Raw genomic sequence first — 24,327 nt, 5'->3', positions numbered from 1 at the left:
CCTTGCAGTTTCTAAAATTTTAATCATTTAATCCCAAGTTCTCCAAAACACATGCCAAGATTTCAAGTGAATATTCTCCTCCCTAATTAGGCTTTTAAAATGCCAGTATCTTTATCTGTACATTAATTCTGAAAATGGTATTTCAAAGACAGACTTTCAAACTTAAGAAAACTCAAATGAAAGTGTGTGATACTGGAAATGAACTGTCCTTATCGAATGGCAAGGAAAACACCAATATTGCCACTATGTCAACCGTCCCTAAGTTTAAAAAGAAGCTTTGTATCAAAGCGAGACCGTGGGAAGGAAAAATTATAAAGGAGGAGAATGGAAACAATGGCACAAGAAAGAAAGGAAAGATGAGGGGCTGGAGGGATGGCTCAGTGGTTAAGAACACGGACTGCTCTTCCAGAGGTCCTGACTGAGTTCAATTCCCAGCAATCACATGGTGGCTCACAACATCTGTAACGGACTCTGATGCCCTCTTCCGGGGTGTCTGAAAAGAATGACAGTCTACTCATAAAATAAATAAATAAATAAATCTTAAAAAAAAAAGAAAGAAAAGGAAAGACAAAAAATATTAAAGTAGACTGGGCACTGTGGAGAAAATACAAATGCATATAGTAGGATGGGAAATGTCACAAGACTTACAGACAGCTATGTGATTCGAGAAAGAACATAAGATATAACCTAAGAATTCACCTGGGATACACTTTGCAGGGACAACCTCTCTTAAAACTACATCCGAAACGAATTTCACTCTTACTTAGAAAACCAAAGATGAGAATTTTGAAACATTTAGGGTTAGAAAATTGGCAGTTTTACAGAATTCCAGAGAGTTCAAGGACTTATCCAAGGTCACACCATGGCTTCAAGGATCAAAGTCAGATTTCCCCAGTGATGTATCTGTTATCTGTGCCACGATTTCTTTGTTTCTTCCTTTTATTTATCTTATTCTCTCTGATCTTTGCTCAGAGTTCAGCTCACTAAAGAAGAGGTCATATCTACCATGTAGGCCATAGATAGTTTCTATTTATTCAAAAGATTTCTGGCAATATACTTCTCAGTGATGTTGGAAAATGTATTCTACAGAAGGAGAAAAATGAATTAAATACCGACAGAAATGGTAGGTAGCAGAGAAAATCAAGTAGACGTTACCCTGCTAAACTTGCAATTTAAAAATAATGGGGAAATGAAGATAGATTCCAGAAGAGAGACACAGCATCAGGAGGCTCACCAGTGAGATGTTACTTAATGAAAGGAAATGGGACAGCAGAAAGCTGTGGGCTGAAAGACAGGGCTAAACAGAACGGATTATTCCATTAAGAAGATGGGTCCTAAATAGGGGATTGAAGTCTCGTCAGAAGTGGATTCTAATTTCAAACTTCTGACCTGAAGAGCAAAAATTAATGCTAGTTGATTCCTTTCTAAGTGCTTAGCTAGAGAATCACACTTAAGCTCCTGTAAGGGCAGACATAGCTCTATGGACATTCCCACATTTGTCAAAATGACATTTTGAACCAAGTTTAGCCCTTCCTCCTTCTTTCTCTGCCCTCTTGGTCCATCTTCCCTTCAGAGAGACTAGAGGAAGAAGGAGGAAGCCTTAACATGGGTTGGTCTGTGCATTAAAATAAACTTTACATTAGGATCAGTTGGGACTAAGTTCTACTCCCAAATTTAATTCTACATTAGTTTAATATAAAGTAAGTCCTCTACGGTCCACTCTGTTGTGTGAGTGAGTGCTCTGGTCTTTTCATCATGCAGAGATGAAGGACCAGTGATGCCCTTTCATTCCTTTTAATTGCTCAATTTTTTTTCATTTGCTCATTATAGCACCTGATATATAGCAAATACACATGCTTTAAATTCTGTCAACAAATATAAAGCAAATGGCATGGAGGTGCTTTAGGAATTGGAGCAATAGCTGTTTGCTTAACTTCCAGCAATAATGTGCTGCTCTACATGCAGTATGACATACGTGTAAGGAAACTCCATCATGAAACCCAGGACTTTGTATGCTAGCTTTACAAATTAACTAAAGAAAAAAAACTTCCATTGCCAATCCAACAGAGGATTGTTTCTATATTAGAGAACATTTACCAATCTTCAAGATGGTATTGTATTCTGTAAGGATAGAATTTAGAAATTGACTTATTGCCAGTTTTTTGGATGAGCTATGTATATTCATGGCAGATTCAACTATCATAAACCCCAACCAACTGAGGTACCAATGTCATCTATAAAGCCTTGTTTTGGAGGTAGAACTAAGGTTGGTTCCAGGTGTAAGATACTGAGCTCTTATTTTGAATGTGAATCTTGGGATCCTCTGTTTCTTTCAGTAGTGGTCATTCTTGTCTCATAGGGAAATGCAAAATGAAATGGATAAAGACGAAAGAGGCAGTGTATTCAGTGTATTTTATGTTGGGAAAGGTTGGACAACTTTTATTTTCAAGTTTGTAATAAAAGTTATGGTTGTAGATTACAGGAAGACCTCTAAATGACTTTCAATGCTCTCTAGATTTGAAACAATAAAAACTCTTTTACTAGTCTCAAGGATGAACTAATAAAAATATAATATTCAGAGCAAAGCGAGTCAGAGTTCTGTTCTGTAGTGTTTAATCTATATAACTTAGTGGCTAATTGCACTGGTGGTGAAGCAGGATTCTACGTTCAAACATCAGTGGCATGGCTTTGTGCCTTCTGGAGAGGGCTTACTTAGTCTTCTTGTGTTTTCCCATCTGCAAGAGAAAATGAACTTACTATGCTAAGTGAGACACACAAGCTAAGTGTGTCACAGAGTGCCCATGCTCTAGGCTGTCAATACATGTTAGGTGTCATCTCTCAGAATCCTGTAAAAAATTCTGACACTAATTATAAAACTGCAACTTGACTACAATATTTCATTCTGGGACACACACACGCACACACACACACACGTATGTATGTATGTATATGTTTGTTATTAATTAATTTGTGTAGGAGTGTGCATGCACAAAGGCACATATGTGACAGTCAGAGGACAACTTTCAAGAGTCATTTCCTTCTTTCCATCATGTGTGGTTCAGGAATCAATATCAGGCTGTCAAGTACATCTGCAAGGCGTTTCTCCACTGAACCATCTTGAAGTTCAGAGAAATATGTTTTGAAACGAGTCTTAGTAGAGAGTTGTTGCAGATACCCTGAAAGGGAAAAGATCTTTTCTCTCTTTAGAAGCTTGCAGAATTTTCATGTTCAGACAGGTCAAACTAAAATAAACAAGTGGTAAGCAAAGGAAGTAAGAATTTTACATCAATATAAGCAAAAATGACAGACAAAATTCATTGTCTAATAATATAGTCTCAGGGCAGTGGACTTGTCACTAGAAGAATTTAGGATGAAGCTGGATAACTACATGGCAGAGATGCTCTCCCTAACTCTTGATGAGCCAGTTGTGTGCTCCTGGCATAGTCTTCCCTCCTTTCTGTCTATGAACGTTAGCCAAATGGTTCCTCTGTTTGAAAGACTTCTCCTTCTTCCTCCCCTTCCAACTAATGTACAAGTCTTTTCTTCTTCCTGGCCTCCTTTTGTCTTTGCGACTTTTCAAATTATCTTTCCTTCAGTTATCATCCCTTTACACACTATCTTTCTATACCATAGTAGTGTCCATTGCATTCACTTGATGTGTGTGTGTGTGTTTCCTCCCCTCAAAAGATGGAACATTTTATTTGTTTATCTTTGTGCCATGTTATACAATAGGTGATCCGCAAATTTTGTTGTACTAAAAAATGCACAAACTTTATGTAGATGAATACTATATAGTATGTTCAATTTTAAGAGGCCTTAAGAGTCTCTAGGACTATGGTGGAGTAGAACAGACTGTTCATGCTAGCCGTTCTGGTTTTACTTAGGCAAAACACCCCTAACTAAACTGAGTCCTGATACCCAGTATTATCCATTTCTTACATAACCAACTTCAAATCACTGTAGTGCAAGAGATGCTGGTATCTGTAAGGGCGAGGCAATAATGTGACTATGTGAAATACACAAAGAATAAGACAGGAAGGATGGTACAGCTATAATGAAAATGATCACATGATCCTCTTTAAGGCATTAAACCCCATTGACATCGGCCTATGTGCAATGAATGCAACCCTTCCGTGAGTCTAATTTAGCCACCTAGCCCCAGACAGTATCTGCTCTAGGGTAAAATCCGTAAGTGATATTTTAAAGTCATTTCCTGAAGTTTTAAAATAGGCATTGAAACTTAATTGAACTAGTAAAATAACCAGAAAATTGTATCAGTGTTAAGCACAAATAGACTCAGACAGACTAGCAGGAATTACAATAAACAAGTCTGACAAAGTCGTGGAGTTAAGAATGACCTAAAGTCAAAATGGTAGCTTTTCTTTTCTTCCCCCCTCCCTTTTTTTTGAAAATCAGTTTTGTGAGATTTCTCAAAGATTCTGAAACAATAGTTCTTACAGATGTAAATGCGGCTGCATAATTCATTCTACAGATCAACTCTCAGTGGAAATGTTGGGGTCAGTTTACATTTGATTGACACCAGTTTGTGTGGCTGATGTCGTTGAGCACAGTTAATAGAAATGTCATCTAGTATCTCTACTCACTTCCCCAACTTGAGGGTGACTAAGGACAGGATGCATCAAGACACGTGTGTGAAAGTGTCATAGTGAAATCCATTGTTTTGTACATGATCTAAAAACTAATTAAATACAAAACCAAAAATCGTGATGCTAGGCTGGAGCTCAGTGGTAGAATACTTGCTTGGCAGGTGTTAAGCAATGAAATGTGAAGCCCGCGCATCCTGCCCTCACGTCCACGCTGTCTTATGTAGACAACATTCAACACCTCACCCATCCCTCTCTTCCCCCACAATCCCATACACTTTCTCCCCACTTCATATGAATGGTCTAATTACCGACCACTGCCCCACAGAAGCAAGCCTGGGTTACTGTGACAGTCCATTGAGAAAGCTTGCAGCTGTGCACATCTCAAGAGGCCACCCAAGTGGGCCCTGCTGATGAACCTGCTCTTAGAACAGCAGCCTCATTAGCTCATGTTCCTGGGTCATGCTTGTCCCTCTGCTTCATTTGTTTGTTTGTGCAAAGCACGTGGATGTGTGCCCAACCCATGAACTGACTTCCAGGTTGCAATCACATTTATCTCAAAGCAAAAAAGCGCCCTCCAAATTAAACAACTTTGTGTCTGGGTAGATAGAATTTCTGCCTATGGAGCTTGTCTGTTTGTTATCTCTTTTCTTACTGCTTCATCTTTATGCTTGTGTTTTCACTTTGGGTCTGGACCTTTTCAAGAAGAGATATAGAGATTTTTAAAATAATTTCCAGACTTTTTGTTTTGAAATAACTTCAAATTAAAAGGAAAGTCATTAGGGACAGCACACACACACAAAATGTACACCACAGTTAGAGGCTAGTGCCCCACACCCTAATATTTTAGCGTGCTTTTCTCTATATAAATGTAAAAGACTGTCAGATTTGTAGACTCGCAGATTCTAATTCTGGACACAATTTTTTTGTTTTTAGTTAGTGCACAAAATAATGGATTCCATTGTGATATGTTCATGCATCTATCTTGATGTGCTTTGTTTGTGTTTGTTTCTGTATGTCCTTTTGTTGATTCTTTGTTTCTCTATATAATTGTAAAACACCATCAGATTCTCATGCTTCTCTCAAGCTTGGCCAGTTCTTGATGCTGTGTCCTTTGAAGCTAAATGATCAGACGCTGCATGTGGCTCTTTACCCTCTATCATCTCCTTCAGTCTGAAATCATCTCTCGGTCTTCCCTTGATATCCATGACCCTAGTTCTCATGACCTTTCAGGAGGAGCTGCTTTGTGGCACTGGTCATTCATTTCCTCAGTTCCCAGCAGTCCATTATCTTGAGCAAGAAGCCCAAGAAAGCAGCTCTCTATCATTGCATTTTATCAGTAGTGTTTGATGCCAACTCTATCCTTGCAGGAAAATATGCACATGCATTCCAGTCTTCACTGAGCATTCATGTCTGCTTTCTCATGCATTTGTTTATATCTGTAGACTCAGTGACCTTTGTTATTACATTGAATTTTAATGTTTAAATTTGGCCATCAAATCAAATTTGAAGTTTGTATTCTCATGGGCTAGTACTGGTGTCCTCTGTATGTTTTCATTATTTGACAGTCTCTGAACTATTAAATTTCTTCTATCTGCCTATATTTATCTATTGAATGATTGATTGATTGATTGATTGATGAAAAGGTCTCTCTTTATCTTCCACTTGTATTTTCTAACCTTTACCAGGCCCACTAGCAATGATCACTGGTAACTCTTGGATGTTCACTAGAAGAAGCTAAGATTTCTTGAACAAATTAATATTTTCAGGACTGAGTAATGATATAAAATGAGGCAAAAAGAACTTTGGAATCATAAAGTATAAAAGCAGGAAATAAGGAACACGTATTTATTATTTTGTACTGCTATTTTTTTTTAAGACAACATCTCATTATGTAGCCCTGGCTAGCCTGCAATTTGCTAAATAGACTAGGTTGGCCTTGAACTCACTGAGATCCACCTACGTCTGTCTCTATAGTGCTAAATAAGTTAGTAGGCTATCATGACCTTTTAAAATATATTTTGGAAATGGGGAGTGTCTTAGCTTAATTTCCGTTTCTGTGATAAATCACACAGTCAACAATCAGCCGTGGGGAGGAGAGGGTTCATTTCAGCTTGCAAGTTGATAACTAGGTGAAGCCAAGAGAAGAGCTCAGGGTAGGAGAATGAAGCAGAAAGCTTGGAGGAATGCTGCTCCTGGTTTGTTCCCAGTGTCATTTGCCTAGGAATGGTGCCACCCACAGAGGGGTGGCTCCTCTTACATCAGTTTTTGACTAAGGAACTGTACCCACAGACATGTCCACAGGCCTACCTAGTGGAGGCAGTTCTTCAGTTGAGATTCCTTCTTCTCAGGTGTGCCACGTTGACAAACAAGGCTGGCTATCCTAACTTTATACCCATGTTAATAATTCTGACCCACCACTACTGACTTATACTAGCTGGGGTTTTTTGTTTATTTGTTTGTTTTTGTTTCTTTGTTTTTTTTGTTTGTTTGTTTTTAAATGCTTATAATTCCTCTGGTGGAGAATGAGAATTTGGATTTCCCTACTGGGAGAAATGTGATCAGTTTTACCATATTAAAACAGTTATTTGCCACTGCTTCTTCACTCCCTATGTTCTTCAGCCCTTCAGTGTGGGGCTCTGATGTCCCACACTGGCCTATTATCCTCCATACTGAACTTTTTAGAAACCCACTTCTCTCTTGGCCACTGTGTCATCTTCAGTCCCGGTGTGCATGGATGGACTTTACCCAAGGATTTTTTTGTTTTTAAATAAATTGTTCAGGAATGAATGGAGAGAGAGATAACAGAACAGGGCTTTACAGATAAAAAGAAACCTCAAATGATTTGAAGAACACAAATATTTCCTGTCAAGGAATTTGTAACTTAGTGTACATACACCTTTAAATGTCAAGAACACAGGGTGATGAGATACAAACGAGTTATAGAAGTAAACTGAGACAATTAAAATACCAACAAGAACTGCAGAACCTTCAGGAATGGCCTTCCTCAGACTGTTACTTAACATCTGTGGCTCTAAGTGTAAAATCAATATATTAGCCTTTTGCCAAACAAACAGAGAAGTCATGGCTCATTGGTTCAGTATCGGATCCTTGACACCATCTTTGTTCTCAGGTTGCTTATGATAATATTTAGCATAGAACTGAAAGCAACCTTGCTGTTATGGAAACTAACAGCTTATTCTTGTTTTTGTGATTAATTTGTCAACTTTAACGCTCCCAAGACCACAGTCCAGAGGATTTTTGTATTTATCATCCCTCTGAGATGATACAGAGAAGTCCTCAAACTTTCTGTGAACCAAAATTCTAGGACAAGCCTGTGATAACAGGTATTTTATGGGTTTTGTGATTGGTTTTTTTTTTTTTGTTTGTTTGCTTGTTTTTGCTTTAACAGAGTCAAAATTGCCTTAAATTTCTCTGACTTAGACTATGTTTTTGGCTGGATTTAAAAATAGATTTAAAATTAATTTCAAAATATGCCAAAGCATCTCATGAAAAAAAATTATCCAAGTAGATTAATCAAAAAGACAACTTTAAGACATGCCATAGTGGGTCCCTCATTTGAAGGTAAGTGTCTGGAATAGTTTATCTCCGTTTTTGATTCTTTTGAGGTTACCAGAGAAAGCAAATAGATACTTCTAAAAGTAACTAATAGAATTCCACACCTTCTTTTCCAAAAGAATTTTCTCTTTAAAGAGTAACGATGGTTTCTCGTAGCAAATGGTTAAATCCACAATCATTCAATTTTTAAAAATTCAGTTCCCTATAGTGCACATTTCAATTGAGTCATATAAAGCATAATAGGTATTTTGTATCCAGAATGTTTGAAAAACAGACTCCAACTCTCAACTACTCAAAGACTAGGCAAGAATAACAATATTGTTTATAAGTCTGTGGCAACAATATTTCTTTCCAATCTGTTCTCTGCAATGATTTCTTTTTTTAATCCTCAAAACAGCACAGTAATTATATCAAAAAGTCTTGCCCTGAATATTTTGAGATTCACACCCATGCTCACAACCTGTTTACTCATTGTGTATGACGTTGGACAAGTTCTGCTAGCATCTGGTAAGCAGAAGACGTACAGGAGCTGTAACAGATAAAGAGTCCTTTGCATCACTGATGCCTTTGCTGTGTTTGGCAGTCTAGGCTAGTCTGTGGCTCTTCTAACAGTGCTCTTTTAAAACTCATAAGATGAAAAGAAATTGAATAAGTAAACTTGTAAACAAAGTCAGCTATATCAAAGTTGTTACTGAAGTGTTAAAGGAGAACTATGATGTGATAAGATGTGGGTTTAAAAAAAATTATAGCACTAAGTAAAAGGTCTAGTGGGTACTCCTTAATAGCATCATTTTAACATGCTAATAAGTAGAAATAGCATTTGGGTACCTGCAACAATCCAAAGGTGATTTTTAAGTATCCATGAGTTCTGATTCTGACCAAGGTCAGAGGCCTACATGTGTGCTTTTTGGAAATTTTAATTTTAAGCCATAGAAAAATAAAAATGTAATGTGACCTCATACGTAAGCTTTAAAATGCCCTTAATTTTATCCATCAGATGATCCCAAAGAGACTTTTCAGCAAAGATATTGTCAGAGTTGATAAACAGTTCTTCTGCACAGCTAGCTTCTGTCTGGGCAAAGCGTGGAGCATCGATACCACCTACCTGGGAGCCTTAGACAGGTAGACCCTCAGGACTCCCTTCAAATCTCCCAAGCCCACATCTGAATGTTTGCAGGTTCCCCAGGTGACTCAGTGTACACATCACTGTCTGAGAAGTGTCACTTAACCTTAGATGGTTCCACCTGTCTGGGTACATCTTAGCTTCTGTCAAACCGAGCCATGTCAGATGTCAGAGAGCTAAAAGAAAGTCTTCAATCTTAAAAAATAAAAAACCTTATGCTTAGACCAAAGTCTACCTACCAGTGAGGAGAATCATGCTCTTAGATTCTTGGCAGAGACTTGAGTGGAGCCTTTCAGTTGGGAGTTACTGAGGGATCAATAACAGATTGGTTATGGGTTGTTTTGATACACTGAAGAGCCACAGGGAGAAATTTTGAGACATGTATTAAAAAGTAGGTGGGGAATGATAAAAGACTGACAATGTAAGCAGGCCAGAGGAAGGGTCTATATTTAACTCTAGTGAGTACAAGCAAAGTTTGTGCTCCAGGTTTGTGTTTGAGCACCGAAGTTCATGGTTTTGTGAAGATGTGGTTTCCACTGTTACGGAGCAAATATTATAGGGGTGAAAAATATTAGGCAGAATTAAAGTTTGGTTTCAGTCCTAGGGATTGAGCCCAATCCTTGCACAAACTAGATGAGTCTTCTTTTTATTTCTCTAGTTTGAGACAAGTCTCACTAAATTGCACAGGATCAAGTTGGACTCACTTAGTGGCCCAGACAGGATTTGAACGTGCATTCCTTCTTCTTTAGCCTGTTGAGAAACTGGGATTACAGACCTGCACCATCAGGCCCAACTGTAATTTCTAAAATGTTTACTATTACTATCATCGCCATCATTATTATTATTGTGTATGTGCGCCTGTGTGTGTGTGTGTGTGTGTGTGTGTGTGTGTGTGTGTGAGTGTGTGATGTACATGAGGAGTGAATATATCACAGCAAGAATGTGGAGGTCAGAGGACAACTTTGTGAAATCAACTCTCCTTGAACCTTTTCATGTGTCTGGGGGACAGACTTTACATGGCAAGCATCTTTACCCACTGAGGTTCATCTATCTCCCTGGCCCCCAGCTCTATCTACATTTGAAGGAAAGCAGCCATGACTGTGCCTGAAAGTGAAACTCCCATAGGAGTTTCAGGGCAGTATACATTCCTTGGGAGCCTATTTTACACGAGGTACTGAGAATTAAGAAATGAATACAACACTGTCCTTAGCATAAATGAGCTGTTGGGTTTTTTTCTGGGAACCAGGCAACCATGGCAATAAATTAGGCTCTACAATGGGAGCACACAGGATGTTACACTGGGGTGGTAAAGAGCTACAGTCCACTGTCTGATTCAACGAGTCACTGCTTTGTTTGACCACATTTATTGGGATGTTACTCAAGGCCACACACTCGTCTTTGTGGCCGAGTATAGAATGCTGACTTGGAAATTGTAATATGCTTCCAGGTTGAAATTATCCTGTATTTCATATGCCCTACTTGGGACACTGAGTCTTACCCATCAGACAAGTAGAAAATACTAAAATATTTTTCTGGAAGTTACTGATCTGATTTAAGGTTTAAGATGATTGTTCTTGGGATAGTTACAATTGGTAACCAAAGAGGGAATGTCAGGTGGGCATTTGAAGACTTGATCTTCATTAGCCATTCTTATGAAGTTGTCTGCATTTATGAAATTCTCTCATTTGTTTTCTGTTCATAAGCATGTAGTCAAATATCTAGCCTGTGTAGGAATGCCATAGTTTGACAGTTTTTTTTATATTCAGTAGTGATTTTTTTTTGAGAATACATATTTTTCTTTAATTTACTGTCAGCACTCTAACACTTTTCTGTTGTTACTTTGCAGCTTTGGACACTTGTCTTGATCTTATGGCCAGTCATTATTTTCATAATTCTGGCTATTACCCGGACAAAATTCCCGCCAACAGCAAAACCAACTTGTAAGTAAATGACTTGTTTCTCTAATGTTTGTAGTCTACTGAAAACCGTTTTAGCGCCTTGTTAATGTTTCATTCTAAACTTAAAATTTTCAAATAGCATTTCCTTGTGGCAGTAGCTGCATAAACAGTTTGTGTGGTTTTTCCTTCCTACTTCTCCAAACCAAAAAGTGGACTCTGGGGGTCAGGGGGAAGAACACAAGAAGTTGGGATGAGAAGGTGGTACGGACAGGGGATGGAGGAGAAATTGGAGATGTGGGACGGTGATAAAAACACAGTAGATGCATGTTTGAAATTCTCAAGCAACAAAAACATTGAACCTGAGCTAGACATGTTGATACGTGTTTATAATCCCAGCACTTGGATGTCTGAAACAGGAGAATTTTGAGTTGCATGTCAGCCCAGGCTTCACAAGGGAGAAAAGTAGCATGCAGTTCTGTACATATGAAAGTTATCTAGAAAAACATGAAGTATGACGAGGAGAGAATGAGCCTAAACCTTCCTGATTTATCTACATCACAAGCCTTGCCGTGGCACGATAACACAAGGCAGCAACTGTAGGCTCTGGCATTCCTTACTCCCATAGTAGAAAACACAGATTCGTATTTGAACAAATGAATCAACACTTCTGTTCTTCACTGCTGAGAGCTGAGCTGTGTAAACGTGTCAATGGATTTCATTTCCCAATTAGGGTTGTTTCACATCTATGAAGTTACTGCTCAGTTATAAAGTGGGCAGACTGCCTAACTCACTCCATTGTTTTCTTTTGGATCTGATACAGAGATGTAGGAAGGACTTAGGAAGTCCTGAGCATCAGACAGAGAGCATTGAGCCTCAGTCGTTTGACTGGTGTGGCTGTCAATATATTGCTGTTGTTAATCTCTCTTGGGAAATGGTTTTCTTAGTTTAGGAGTATGCGACTAGTCAGATGTCTCAAAGCAGCAGCCTCCTAAAAAGATCCATATATAACAACTTTACAAAACCAACATCAAATGATTATGACCATTGGCAGTGCACCAGAATACAATGCTGAGTTAGTTTTTGAAGAGTAACAGTAACACACTACTGACTTTTAAATAGAGTGATTTTCAGTCACCTCGTCACAAGAAATAGCATGAGAACCGTGTGGCGTCTACTTTAATCATGCATAGTAGGATAATCCAGAAAATATCAATTCAGTTAGTGTGAAACATTTTAAACTCTTGGTGTTAGAATAAGCAATTCATTACACCCAAACAGCACCCTTTTGTTTTCTGAAGGCCTTTCCCATAAGGTTGATATAAGGGTGTCAAAAAGAATTTAAAGCAGTATACTTTCATTTTCTGCACTGTGTATGCATTAGGTCTTTGTGACAAATTTATTGTGTATTTAATGGCTTGTATATTATATATTTATGATACACATAATACATACATGTTAAATGTACATGTAATGTAATTACATTTATTATAATGTATTTTGTATAATGCAAACAATAGAATGTATATTCTGTGACAGACTATAGCAATAGAACAGTCAGCTTATAAGCAGGACAGTGGAATTCGAAATATTTTCCTTGAAGATGCTGGGAGTTGATCAATGATAGTGTTTGGAGTTTACTGAAGCCCTTCAGCCCATTTTCTCCAGTTTCTTACTTTTGAGGATTTTCCACCCAGTTACCTAACATTCTCTTGTGAAACTTTCAGGAGACAAATGTAAAGGTTTAGGAATGAACGCCAGTTAGTCGTAAACTAACTGGCGCCACCTGATAGGAGTTAGAGACTCACGCAGGAAATGACGCAGAGGTCTCAGTATCCCATAGAGCTGACAAGAAACAAGAAAGAGTGAGCAGTGGCTCTCTGCCTAATCTGGAGGGTTCTGAAAGAAACAGGATCAGAGACGAGATGAGAAACCGGTGTAATATGCAGGCCTTACACTGTAGTTATAAATCCTGTCTGAAGGTAGAGAAAAAATTACGGGAGAGTTCAAACACTGAACATGTGTTTGCTGACCTCTTAGACAATATACACCTTGTCAAAAAAAGTAGCCAATTGGTTTGCTATCAGGACCAAAAAGGAACCTGTTCCTGTTATACTTAAGGTCTCCAGATTCCAGAGAGATTCCTGTTTGCCAAAAATCAATTTTGTGTACACAGCTATGTGGAAACTGGTTATCTGTGCTCGTTCTTTGTTTTGGAGTTTTGGAGCCTATATTAAGTATCTCAAACAATCCTTCCTAGATCTTCCTAAATAAGACTCAAAGAAAAATGTGTTCAGGACTTCAACTCAGAATTCATGGACTATAAAACACAATTATACTATTGAAAGTGGTGTTCTGGGGAGCAAACCAGAGCGTCTGAGACTGGTATAGATGGAATGGCCCATTCAACTCCCACTCTCACCGCTTGACAGAAACAAACATAACTCCTGAATGGCAGTTTGGGTTTAGGTATTTTTATGTTGTTGTTTTGGTTGTCCTTGGTTTTGGTCTCACATTTATTTATAATATTGAACAACCAAAGCTGGCTAATAGAAAATAATAATAAATAGTTATTGATCTCATACTTTGGAGACAGGCCCTCAGGAGCATGGTGACTGGATTATTTATTTCATAATTGAAATAGCTGATCACATAGAAGTCAAGAAACAGGTAAGATTTTACAGTAATGAGTGGTGATATCTGACCTAGGCGGTCTGGCTCTAGAATGACATTAAGCTACTGAAAATCAGTCAATTCATCTGTCTGTCTTTGTGCCTCCTTTCCTTCCTCCTTCTCTCCTTCCCCCTCCCTCCTTCTCTCTTTTCCTTCCTTCCTTCCTTCCTTCCTTCCTTCCTTCCTTCCTTCCTCCCTCCCTCCCTCCCTCCCTCCCTCCCTTCCCCCCCTCTCTCTTTCTTTCTTTCTTTCTTTCTTTCTTTCTTTCTTTCTTTCTTTCTTTCTTTCTTTCTTTCTTTCTTTCTGCTTCTCTAAGATAGGGTTTCTCTGGTAGCCCTGGCAGTCCTGAAACTCACTCTGTAGAGCAGGCTGGCATTAAAGTCATGGAGATCCATTTGCCTCTGCCTCCTAATTGCTGGGACTAAAGGCATGCACCACCACCGCCTAGCTAATCATAATTCTTACATATAGTAGTTAGTGCTTGGTTTTCATGTCACATCATGTATGTCAGTAAAAGAGGACTAAACATCAAGGGTTAAAAATATAAGCACTTCTGCCACAAAATCAAAAAATATAGAGAAAGTCATTGTGATGGGTATCTTAGAGTCTTCCTTGATATTAATATTCAGTGTAGCATGCGCTGACTCACTGTGTATCACTGCGTCTTTAGTATCACAGAGATCAGATCCTGTTTTAAAGAGGTAAAACCCTTTCTGGGCTACACTACTGGTTGGGAAATTGCATAATAAAGATGAAGCGTTAGACTACACCCTTTGATGAAACTTGGTCGTGATGAGTATGACATTTGTAATTCCATGGCCACATTCTGCTCTCAGTATAGCTTGGCAGACATGTAGGACTCTATAAACCTCTCAGAAAAAGTGACTCTCAAAAGACTCCCTCTGTAGTATTTTTGGTGGCTGGGCAACTGAAGCAGTCCCGGCTTATTCTTGCTATTGTCTGCCTCCTTCTCTGACTCTTAGATGTTGCAACAAACAGCTCTTACACATTGCAAATCTCAGGGAAAGAAAACCTCCCAAGCCTGCTTCTCTTTCATTCCAACAGAAAGGGGCCATGTCGCTAACTTTGAAGTCTATCCAACCTCTTGCAATCTCCACACGCAGGAACTTGTCAAGAGATAAACTTCAAAGTGCAGTCACCACACTTAGAAGTAAATGAGTCTCTCCAGCACACACTCGGACTAAGCTGAGCTATAGAGTGTACCATGGAGTTTTCTTACTTTCTTATACATATACAAAAGGTCCAGGGCAGCTAGCTGCTGTGGGACTGTTGGTTAAGACCAATAGAATCCAGTCTTACTGAGACCAGCAGATACCAAAAACTGCAGTCTTGACTAAGATGTCATCACAGTTTCTTGTGTGTGGTTTTAATACGCATTTTCAACTAATTGAAAATATTGCTAAAAGCATGATGAGAAGTATATTGTACAAATATTACCACATATGGAATTAAAACCCAAGTGTATTAAAGCTAACATTTCCTAGTATATCTTATTCCTTAGAGGGTAGCAAATTCATACCTCACAGGTTAGAATTTATAGGAGCTTGTACTAGATGGGGGTTAATTGAACTACACCAGTCTCCACTATCATAAAGCTCTGCTAAATTCTGTCCATCCAGATGTGACCTCACAGCTTGGATGAATGCAAGCTCAGCTAACTTTTCTAGCATGTGTTTTGACCACTAAAGCATGCCTTTCATATTTACAGACACATGAAAATAACAACAGAAAACACTTACTAGATACTACAATGTGATAGACACTACTCCGAGTCCTGTGCTCATTTGATCTCAGTTAACACATCACCTCTTCGAGCTTTTTTGAAAGACAAAAATTCAGAAGCACACAAATGTTGAGAACTCACCAATGCTCACAGTACAAGCCTGGACTTTTACCTAGTTTCCACTACATGTCGCACATTTACCTAGCTTGTAGGTGCCAACCTTCAAGAACCTGGTGTTTATCCCAGGCTCTGATTGGCAAGTGACATCAATTGGTGTTTCTACCTATCATCAGGTCTAGGAAGCAATGGAGTGGGTGGGTGGATAGGTGGAGAAGCATCCTCTTAGAGGCAAAGGGAAGAGGGAATGGTACGGGGGGGAGGGGCGGCATTTGTGGAGGGGAGACTGTGAAGGGTGACAACATTTGCAATGTAAATTAATAAAATAGCCAATAAAAAGAAGAAGAAAATTTTGATCAATGGCAGGACTGTGGGGTCTATGCAGGTTGCTTTAGCCTGATACCTGAATTGCTAAGAAGAGGCTATTGAGTCAATTTATGTTGAAAGATTCTATGAGGCATCTCTCAGGTGAGAGTTATGAAAGTCAGGGAGATGAGACATTTTTGTTGTTGTTGAAATTGCCAGGGGTGTTTTCACAAAAGGGAAATCCTACATGTGTGCAAGATTCCAAGGTGTATCTACCCTCTGGCAGTCACACGAGTCAGTAGAGCTGTTGAGGGATTCAGAGTACATAATTTGCTTACTGTCTTGATTGGCTTAAAATGTATTTTGAACTTGGCCATGATGGTGAACTCTTGTGTGTTTTTTTCTGTTGGAGGGTTGGGTCTAGAGAAAATGAGAAGGAAGGTTGAAATTCTTTGTTGCTTGGTCGTTTGTTGTTCCCAGGATGGGAGGATTTTATTCTAGGAAGATGGTGACGTGGCATGACTCATCATTTGTTGGGCATTGCCCCATCTAGTTTCTCCATTTGCATCCGTTTCAGCAATCTAGTCGGTCTCTTAGCTTAGAAACATTTGAGTCATCTTGGACTTCTTTCTTTTCTCACCTCCCATGACCAGTAGCTCTCAGTCAGAATCTGTCTGATGAAATGTATCCTCCAGTTACCTGTAATTTCCATCCTTCCTCTTTCCCTCTGACATCAAAACCGCACCATCTCATTCTTGGATGGATTCCATAGCTGAGAGGGGTGGGGTCATATGCTATTTCTATCTTTTGCCACATATCCTAAAATACTCTGTGTTCAAGACAGGATTTTCTCAATTCTACCTGCTTACCATTCTGAGGTAGGATGCCCGTGCTTAAAGAGAAGATATCTGAATGGCCTCATTCTCTGTTACTTCTTATTGGGTTGTATATTTTACATCCTCAAGACCTATTAGGACATAAATTCACATCTTAGACTCTAACGTTTTTTGATTACTTAAATTCTAATCACTTTCACTACACCTGTCATTGACATATTGACTTACAGTTTCATTTGCATGATTGGTGACAAGCTTAACTCACTTATCACATAGGAAGTACACTGACAGGGACCACCTCATAACATCACAGTAATGTCAGATACAGCTCAGTTCCTAATGTGTTGGGGGTTGCTCCTGTGTATTCAAATGCTAATTACTGGCCCTCAAGATCTGGGGTTACTGCTTATGAGCAGATTGTCACATACACCAAATGAAGCTATGTAAACCTTGCTTCCCCATTTAAAACTATTGGTTAAAGTAAAGTGGTTACAGCCAATTACTGGGGAGAAAAGAAGAGGCGTGGCTTCAGTCACTGGGTTGGGGGGTGGGTGGGTGGGTGGGTCGCAGGTAGGAGAGAGAAAGAAGGAGAGAGGAGAGTAAAGGAGGAAGAAGACAGAGAGAATGGGAGGTCTCCATTAGATGTGATGGACCAGAAGCATCTGCTCAAGTGATATGCATCCCCCAGGATGAATTGCTGGAACAGAAGTAAGCCCAGGGTGAGAGTCAGTCAGCAAGTATTTGGGAAGCACAGCTGGAAATTAACAGTCTAGAGAATAGAAATATAGATTAGGATGGCAATCTCCTAGTGATTGCGCTAAATCTAAATAAATAAATCATAGCCTGAGTCTCATTCATTTGGAAGCTAACTAGGATATTAATAATTTAATTATTCTACATTTGGCACCAAATATGAGGAACAAATGGGAATCCAACAAGTCAAAGATGGTACAAGTTAGAAGATTGTTATTGGAGACTAGATTGTAAATTCACACTCTCAAATCCATTCTTGTGTGAATACATGTGGCATGAGTGGCCAACAGCTTGTTTGGCTTTGATTCTTACTTCCCAGATATGAATGAATGTGACTGTGCTATCAGAAAAAGGGGAGGGACAGAGGAGGGATTGGCAGGGAGGCAAGCATGTAATTATGTCTTAATTTTAAAAATTAAAATGAGAAAAATAGAGAACTAATGAAGAAAAATTAAAATACTAAGAACATCTATAGTGCTTACATTGAAAATGGAAACAGAGTCCCATTACTCATCCCAAACTAGATCGGCCTTGACATTTACATCACAAATATTTAGAAATTCTAAATTCATAGGAGACATTGACTTTTTTTTATATAGGAGAGTTAACAACCAATAATTTTTGCTTAAAAATTTCAGAAAATTCAGGAATAACCTCTAAATTCCATACCCAGTCTCTCATTCTTAAAACAACAGTTAGTGGTTATTTTGCAAACAGTATAGACACTTTCCATGACAACATGACATGAAATTCTGGGAGACACATAGAGGCAAGATGGAGATGACACTGGACACTGCTTCTCTTGGTGGTCCTCTCAGAGCTGTTGGAAGTAGGCAAGAGGAGGTCAATGTGAGCTCAGCTCTGCCCCACTCCTCGCCAGCCAGCTGCAGCTCTTGCTGTCAGGTGCCCATCCCCCTAGCTCCAGCCTGACTCTCTATCAGTGCAGACAGGCACACCCTGATTCCAGACACTGTGACGAAAAGATTTCCTACCTCATGTTCTCCTGAGTTAAGAATACAGAGTTACATCAGACAACCAGAAATGCCCTTAAAGTACAAGAGAAGTTGGTTCATCTAGTTGAGACTCAAGATAATGAATAGGTGTTAATTGCATCAATGGGCTTGTCTTATTTTTACTCTCTATCTATTCCATATCACCCCCACTTTGAGAGCTTTGCCTGACAAACTCCCCAACATGCTCCACTCAAGTTTGGTATGGCAGCCACCCACATCTTTGCTTTCTCATTCTTTTATCTTCTTCTTTCTTCAAAAAAGGCAGAGGTCCTCCCGTTACTCTCACACCAGAAACAGGCAAGAGTAACTGAGTAATTATTTTAAATGCTCTTAGAAGAGTAGTCACATCACTTCCTGAAGTTGCTAATCTCAGTTGCCACTCCAAGCCAAGATCCAGAATTAAGGATATTAATCTACCTAATTCTCCTTCACTTACTGGGGAGCAGACAGCCCGGACTGCCAGGCTCACGGATGAGGGCTCAGTGACACAGTTGGCTGACCACATCTTCCCAAGTGATTGTTCATTAAAACTTACTTCTCAGCATCACTCAGGAAACCTGGCCTACCAGACTTTAGTCATCCGTGATACTCTTGCTGTTTAAGTTTGTCATTGTTTTTGATTAGGTCACATAATGTCCTATGTCTTTGATAAATGAACCCGTGTATTTTTTAGAGCGAAATCGCCCATGTGGAAGAAATGTCATAGCGCACGCTGCTCTCTTCCTCTCTGGTCAGTTGGAATTCCATTGTGAATTAATACAAGAATGCCCTAGAATCCTTTCACATTTTTGACACACTTATTTTGGATACACCCTTACATAATTATAATTGGAATAGAATTGGTATTATTGTAAGAGGCAATGTAGAGGTTGAAACTACAGATTCAGTGGGGATTGCCTGTTTAAACACATTTTGGAGAAGTCTATCAGATGCTGTATAATTATGGAGTTACTGTGTACATTAAACAAGCTAACAATTCCTCAATACTGAAGTCCTTGATCCTGAGGTACAACAGCTTTAGTTATGGATATCATTATTTTTGTAATGTTATATGTAGAAACAAGCATCAGTTATTGAACACTGGTCATTTTTGAGAGGTGAGGAAGAAGTGATTGAAATTTCCCAACACATATTCGTGATGTCATCATACATTTAAAGGTTGCTTGTTAGATATCTGGAGCAATCACAGCATCATGTCTCGATGCGTGTAGTAAGTACATTAGAAATGCTAAGCACATTAGCTATGCTCAACCCACAGTATAGGCAGTTCCAGGAGCAAAGGCACTAAACGAAAATCAGTTGGCGACTTTGCCAACGACCTGGACTGGGGTGCGACAGGGCAGAGGCAGCTCAAATCCACACATTTGGCAAAAAGCTTAGGATTCAAGATCAATTCTATTTTAACTCAATTACTTTAGAAATTAATGAAAGTACTCAAAAATCACAGAAATATCAGCCTTTAAAGTAAAGTCAGAGTCACCATTACCAATGTCTTGTTTGCTGAAGGCTCTACTGTGGTCCCCATATGGCTCAATGCAGAACACCCAGAACAACTGTCTTGTGGCTGGGTCTTGGCAGGCAGGATACTTGCAGGACTGTGGGAGTCTGTGAGGTTAGGACTAAGCTTCTTTACATTCCTTACAGATACCAGCTGCTTGGGTGGGGACGCAGGCTGGAATTCTGCGTCTATTGTCTAAGGAAGGTGCTTATTAAAAGTGTAGGTGATGGAACTAAAAGTATTCATCTTTTTTTGAAGGGAGTGGCAAGCCAGTGGATTTTTTTTAAAAATCTGAATTTATTTTATTTTATACCATGTGTGTATTTTTCTGTCCAAGCCTTTTGATAAATTAAATAATTATATTTGTATTGTAAAATGAGGAAGTCCTGCATTACTCTAAAGAGAAACATTGTTATCATTTCATTATACAGTTTCTGACAAAGCACACAGCACACACTTTCACACATGCATACACACTCTCACAATACATACACATACTCTCACAATGCATGTACACGGTCTCATACATGCATATACATATACTCTTACACATGCATATACACACACTCACACATGCATGTATATACTCTCACACATGCATATACACACACTCTCACACATGCTCATACACACACTCTCACACATGCATTCACACATAGCCCTCTGCAGATCACAAGGCTCAGATGTCCTGTCACATTAGGAGGGGACATGACCCAGAAGTGTAGGCTCAGGTGACCCAGTTGGAAATGGAGCTCTAGTTTGGAAACTCCTTCAAAATCTCTTTATTGGAAATGTTAGAGGTTGGCAATGTCTGTAGACTTCTCTTTCACAGTTATTTCTCCAGTTTTTTTAACACCCCTTTCTTCTATCTTTCATTTTCTATGTTTTTAAAATTCAGAGAATTATTCTTTACAACCTAGAAGCTTTCCATAGAAGGCGAGTCATGCTGTCTAGCTTCAAGCTGTCTAAATGAAATGGATACAGTTTAAGACAGATGCAAGTAGAGGACCACATTAACTAAAGGGAAAGACACTCAATAGTTTTCTTCTTTGTTTTCTTTTCTCTCAAAGAGTACTGCCAGGTTGGTGACAATGAATATAAATGTTCACAATGTCTTTATCAGGTGTTCCTCCAGAATGGTTTTGCAGATAGGTTATGTGTTCAGAGGAACATGGTTTCACATGACAAAGCACCATACACACTTGCAGATAACCCTGTGTTGCTCATCAAGAACAATGAGAAACATAACCATCTCCTTGCTATTTTGAAATGTCTGACTTGAATGGGAATAATGTAAAGATGGCTCTGGAGATTCCTATCTCTAAGGATGTGTGTCTTGTGACTAGGATTCATCGATTCTCAAGTTGCTTATAACATAACTTAAGAGTGAAGAAGCACACACTGCCTGCCACAGCTTGAAAATAAAAAAGTTAAATATAACATGCTGCATTTGGTATAGCCTTGTGCACATGATAGTCACACAAGTGTTTTCTCATTCATTAATAGAACTATGCACTAAGTATTAGTAGTCAAGTACTGATCACAGAGTGTTAACAATGAAGTCTACTAGAGGTTAAAAATAATACAACATCACTTAGAGTTAGGCTAAACTTAAATTATGTTTGGAAGGGAGAGCCTAAATACGTAACAAGAAAAGTTAAAAATTTTGGAGACAGGAGTTCTAGAAGTAATTGGCTAATGAAAGAAAGACTCATCTAACCAGAGTATGATGCCTTAGTGGGAAGGAGAGGGAAAGAGCTAGAGTGTAATTGGCTCTTGTAGTGTTCTGATTTCCAGGCCTGGAAGTGTACATTTTATACCATAGTATGGACACAGTGGGGATCTGTGGGCAGTTACCAAAATTTTAATTTCATTCTGTGGCAAATAAGCTAAAGGAAACTGTAAATGATTTTTTCCTGTCCAAATCATTTATATTAATACCTACCTAAATGTTCCTATCATTAACTATGTGGACTACTTGTTATTCTATAATAGCATTCCCCTCCACCCCCAAAATTCATGGCTGCAGGAATGAACTTGCCCACTGGTTCCCATGGATTAAACATTAGGGAGTGACTTTACCGTGGGTGTGGCTCAGAGTTTCTCATAATCTTGCATCAAGATTTTGGCGGGGGCTGCTGTGATCTTCAGATTTAACTGGGACTGGATCTTTTTCTGAGGCAGATTTCTCCCGTGACTGACATGCTGTTATTAGCTGGTGGTGGGTGGCCTTGGTTTCTCTCTGACAGAGTCCTCTCTATGGGTTGCTCAAGTGTTCTCATAGTTGGCAGCTGGGTTTCCCCAGAGCTCGAAACCCAGGAGATAACCAGATAGAAACTTGGTGTTTTCTTTTATTTAAAAAAAATTTTTTTTGCATATGAGAATGTTCTTGCATGCATGTGTGTGCACCATGTGTATGCCTGGTACCCTCAGAGGACAAAGGCAAATGTCAGTGCCGCTAGGATTGGACCTACAGATGCTTGTAAGCTGCATGTGTGGGTGCCAGGAACCAAATCCTGGGTCTTCTGCAAGAACACCAATTGCTCTTAACATTAAGTCATCTCGTTTCTCCGGCTTCAAAAACTTGGATTTTTATGACTTTGCTTTACGAGCCTCACTTCTGCCACATTCTCTAATACCAGAGACAAGTTGTCACCCTTCATCCAGGCGCAAGGAAACAAGACTCTGATCTTTGAAGAAAAAGTTCCCAAGATCCTAAGAACAGATTTTGCATGCACTGTTCAGGTTCAATGTTGTAACAAGGCTCACAAGTCTCCTGTGCTTGAGAAACATGGCCTGCCAGGACAGAACCCTCATTTCATTGCCTAATGTATAGAACAGTGCCTACACATTGAGGCCTTCATTGCATAATTTTTGAACTATAACTATTTCATAGACGAAGATATTTATTTTGTTTAGAGATGTTACTGACAGATCTCACCAAGTGTGGAAGCCAAGATTTATTTCAGTTTTCCTGTGCACATCTGCTTTCCACTCACTATGGGATGTGTCAGATAGAATCACTCTCGGCTATTAGATATGTTCACCTTGCTGTTGGTACAGCTAACAGAACCACTCTCTGGAATACTGCCTGCTACTCCGTAGTCACCTGCCAAATATTTATTGAACAAATGGATGAATTTGGTGCAACAATAACTGAGGCTAGTAGTATAAAGAAGTCTGTTCAAATTTACTCACAGGTCGATATGAAACAAAGACATAGAGCTGGGCCTGCTTGCTTCTTATGTAGGGGACCATTCTATCACATTCATTGAAAGGACATCATGTTCCAAGTTCAAAAGTTACATGCTAAAACTACAAATGACAAGAAACTCTTGTATTTGGAGTTTTATGATGACTTCAAGGAAGGACTTTATGACTTTTAGACACAGTTAATAATAACCACCACCACTATCGTCATCATCATCATCATCGTGAGACAGGGTCTTACTATATAGCTGTCTTAGTCAGGGTTTCTATTCCTGCACAAACATCATGACCAAGAAGCAAGTTGGGGAGGAAAGGGTTTATTCGGCTTACAATTCCATGCTGCTGTTCATCACCAAAGGAAGTCAGGACTGGAACTCAAGCAGGTCAGGAAGCAGGAGCTGATGCAGAGGCCATGGAGGGATGTTCTTTACTAGCTTGCCTCCCCTGGTTTGCTCAGCCTGCTCTCTTATAGAACCAAGACTACCAGCCCAGAGATGATCCCACCCACAAGGGGCCTTTCTCCCTTGATCACTAATTGAGAAAATACGTTACAGCTGGATCTCATGGAGGCATTTCCTCAACTGAAGCTCCTTTCTCTGTGGTAACTCCAGCTGTGTCAAGTTGACACAAAACCAGCCAGTACAATAGCATTAGCTGCCCTGGAGTTTGCTATATAGACCAGGCTGGCCTTGAACTCACAGAAATCCACCTCTCTTTGTTTTCTGAGTGCTGTACTTAAGATATGCATCACTGTGTCTTACTAGACAGTCATATTAAGAGTAGAAGTGGTGTGTGTGTGTGTGTGTGTGTGTGTGTGTGTGTGTGTGTGTGTGTGCATGTAGGGGTCTAACAAGTGTAAGCAGCTGGAACTCCTCTGGAAGAGTCATTTGCATTGACATTTATCCCACAAAGGAAACCAGATGAACTTGGGACCAGATGCTCTGCTTTGGCTTTTGTGTATCTCTCTATGCAACTC

General features: G+C 39.3%; 1 protein-coding gene across 1 annotated transcript in view; it reads left to right on the top strand.

Annotated features, from left to right (window-relative positions):
* Abca12 (ATP-binding cassette, sub-family A (ABC1), member 12) overlaps positions 1-24,327 on the top strand; it is a 171,821-nt gene that overhangs the window by 2,014 nt on the left and 145,480 nt on the right. The window contains exon 2 of the mRNA NM_175210.3: positions 11,153-11,246. Coding sequence (NP_780419.2) covers positions 11,153-11,246 — 94 coding nt within the window. The remainder of the gene's footprint in view (positions 1-11,152; positions 11,247-24,327) is intronic.

This window comes from Mus musculus, chromosome 1, assembly GCF_000001635.26.
Source record: "Mus musculus strain C57BL/6J chromosome 1, GRCm38.p6 C57BL/6J".
NCBI classification, from domain to species: domain Eukaryota; kingdom Metazoa; phylum Chordata; class Mammalia; order Rodentia; family Muridae; genus Mus; species Mus musculus.
The sequence above is the reverse complement of the archived record's forward strand: the minus strand, read 5'-3'. Positions and strand labels throughout refer to the sequence as shown.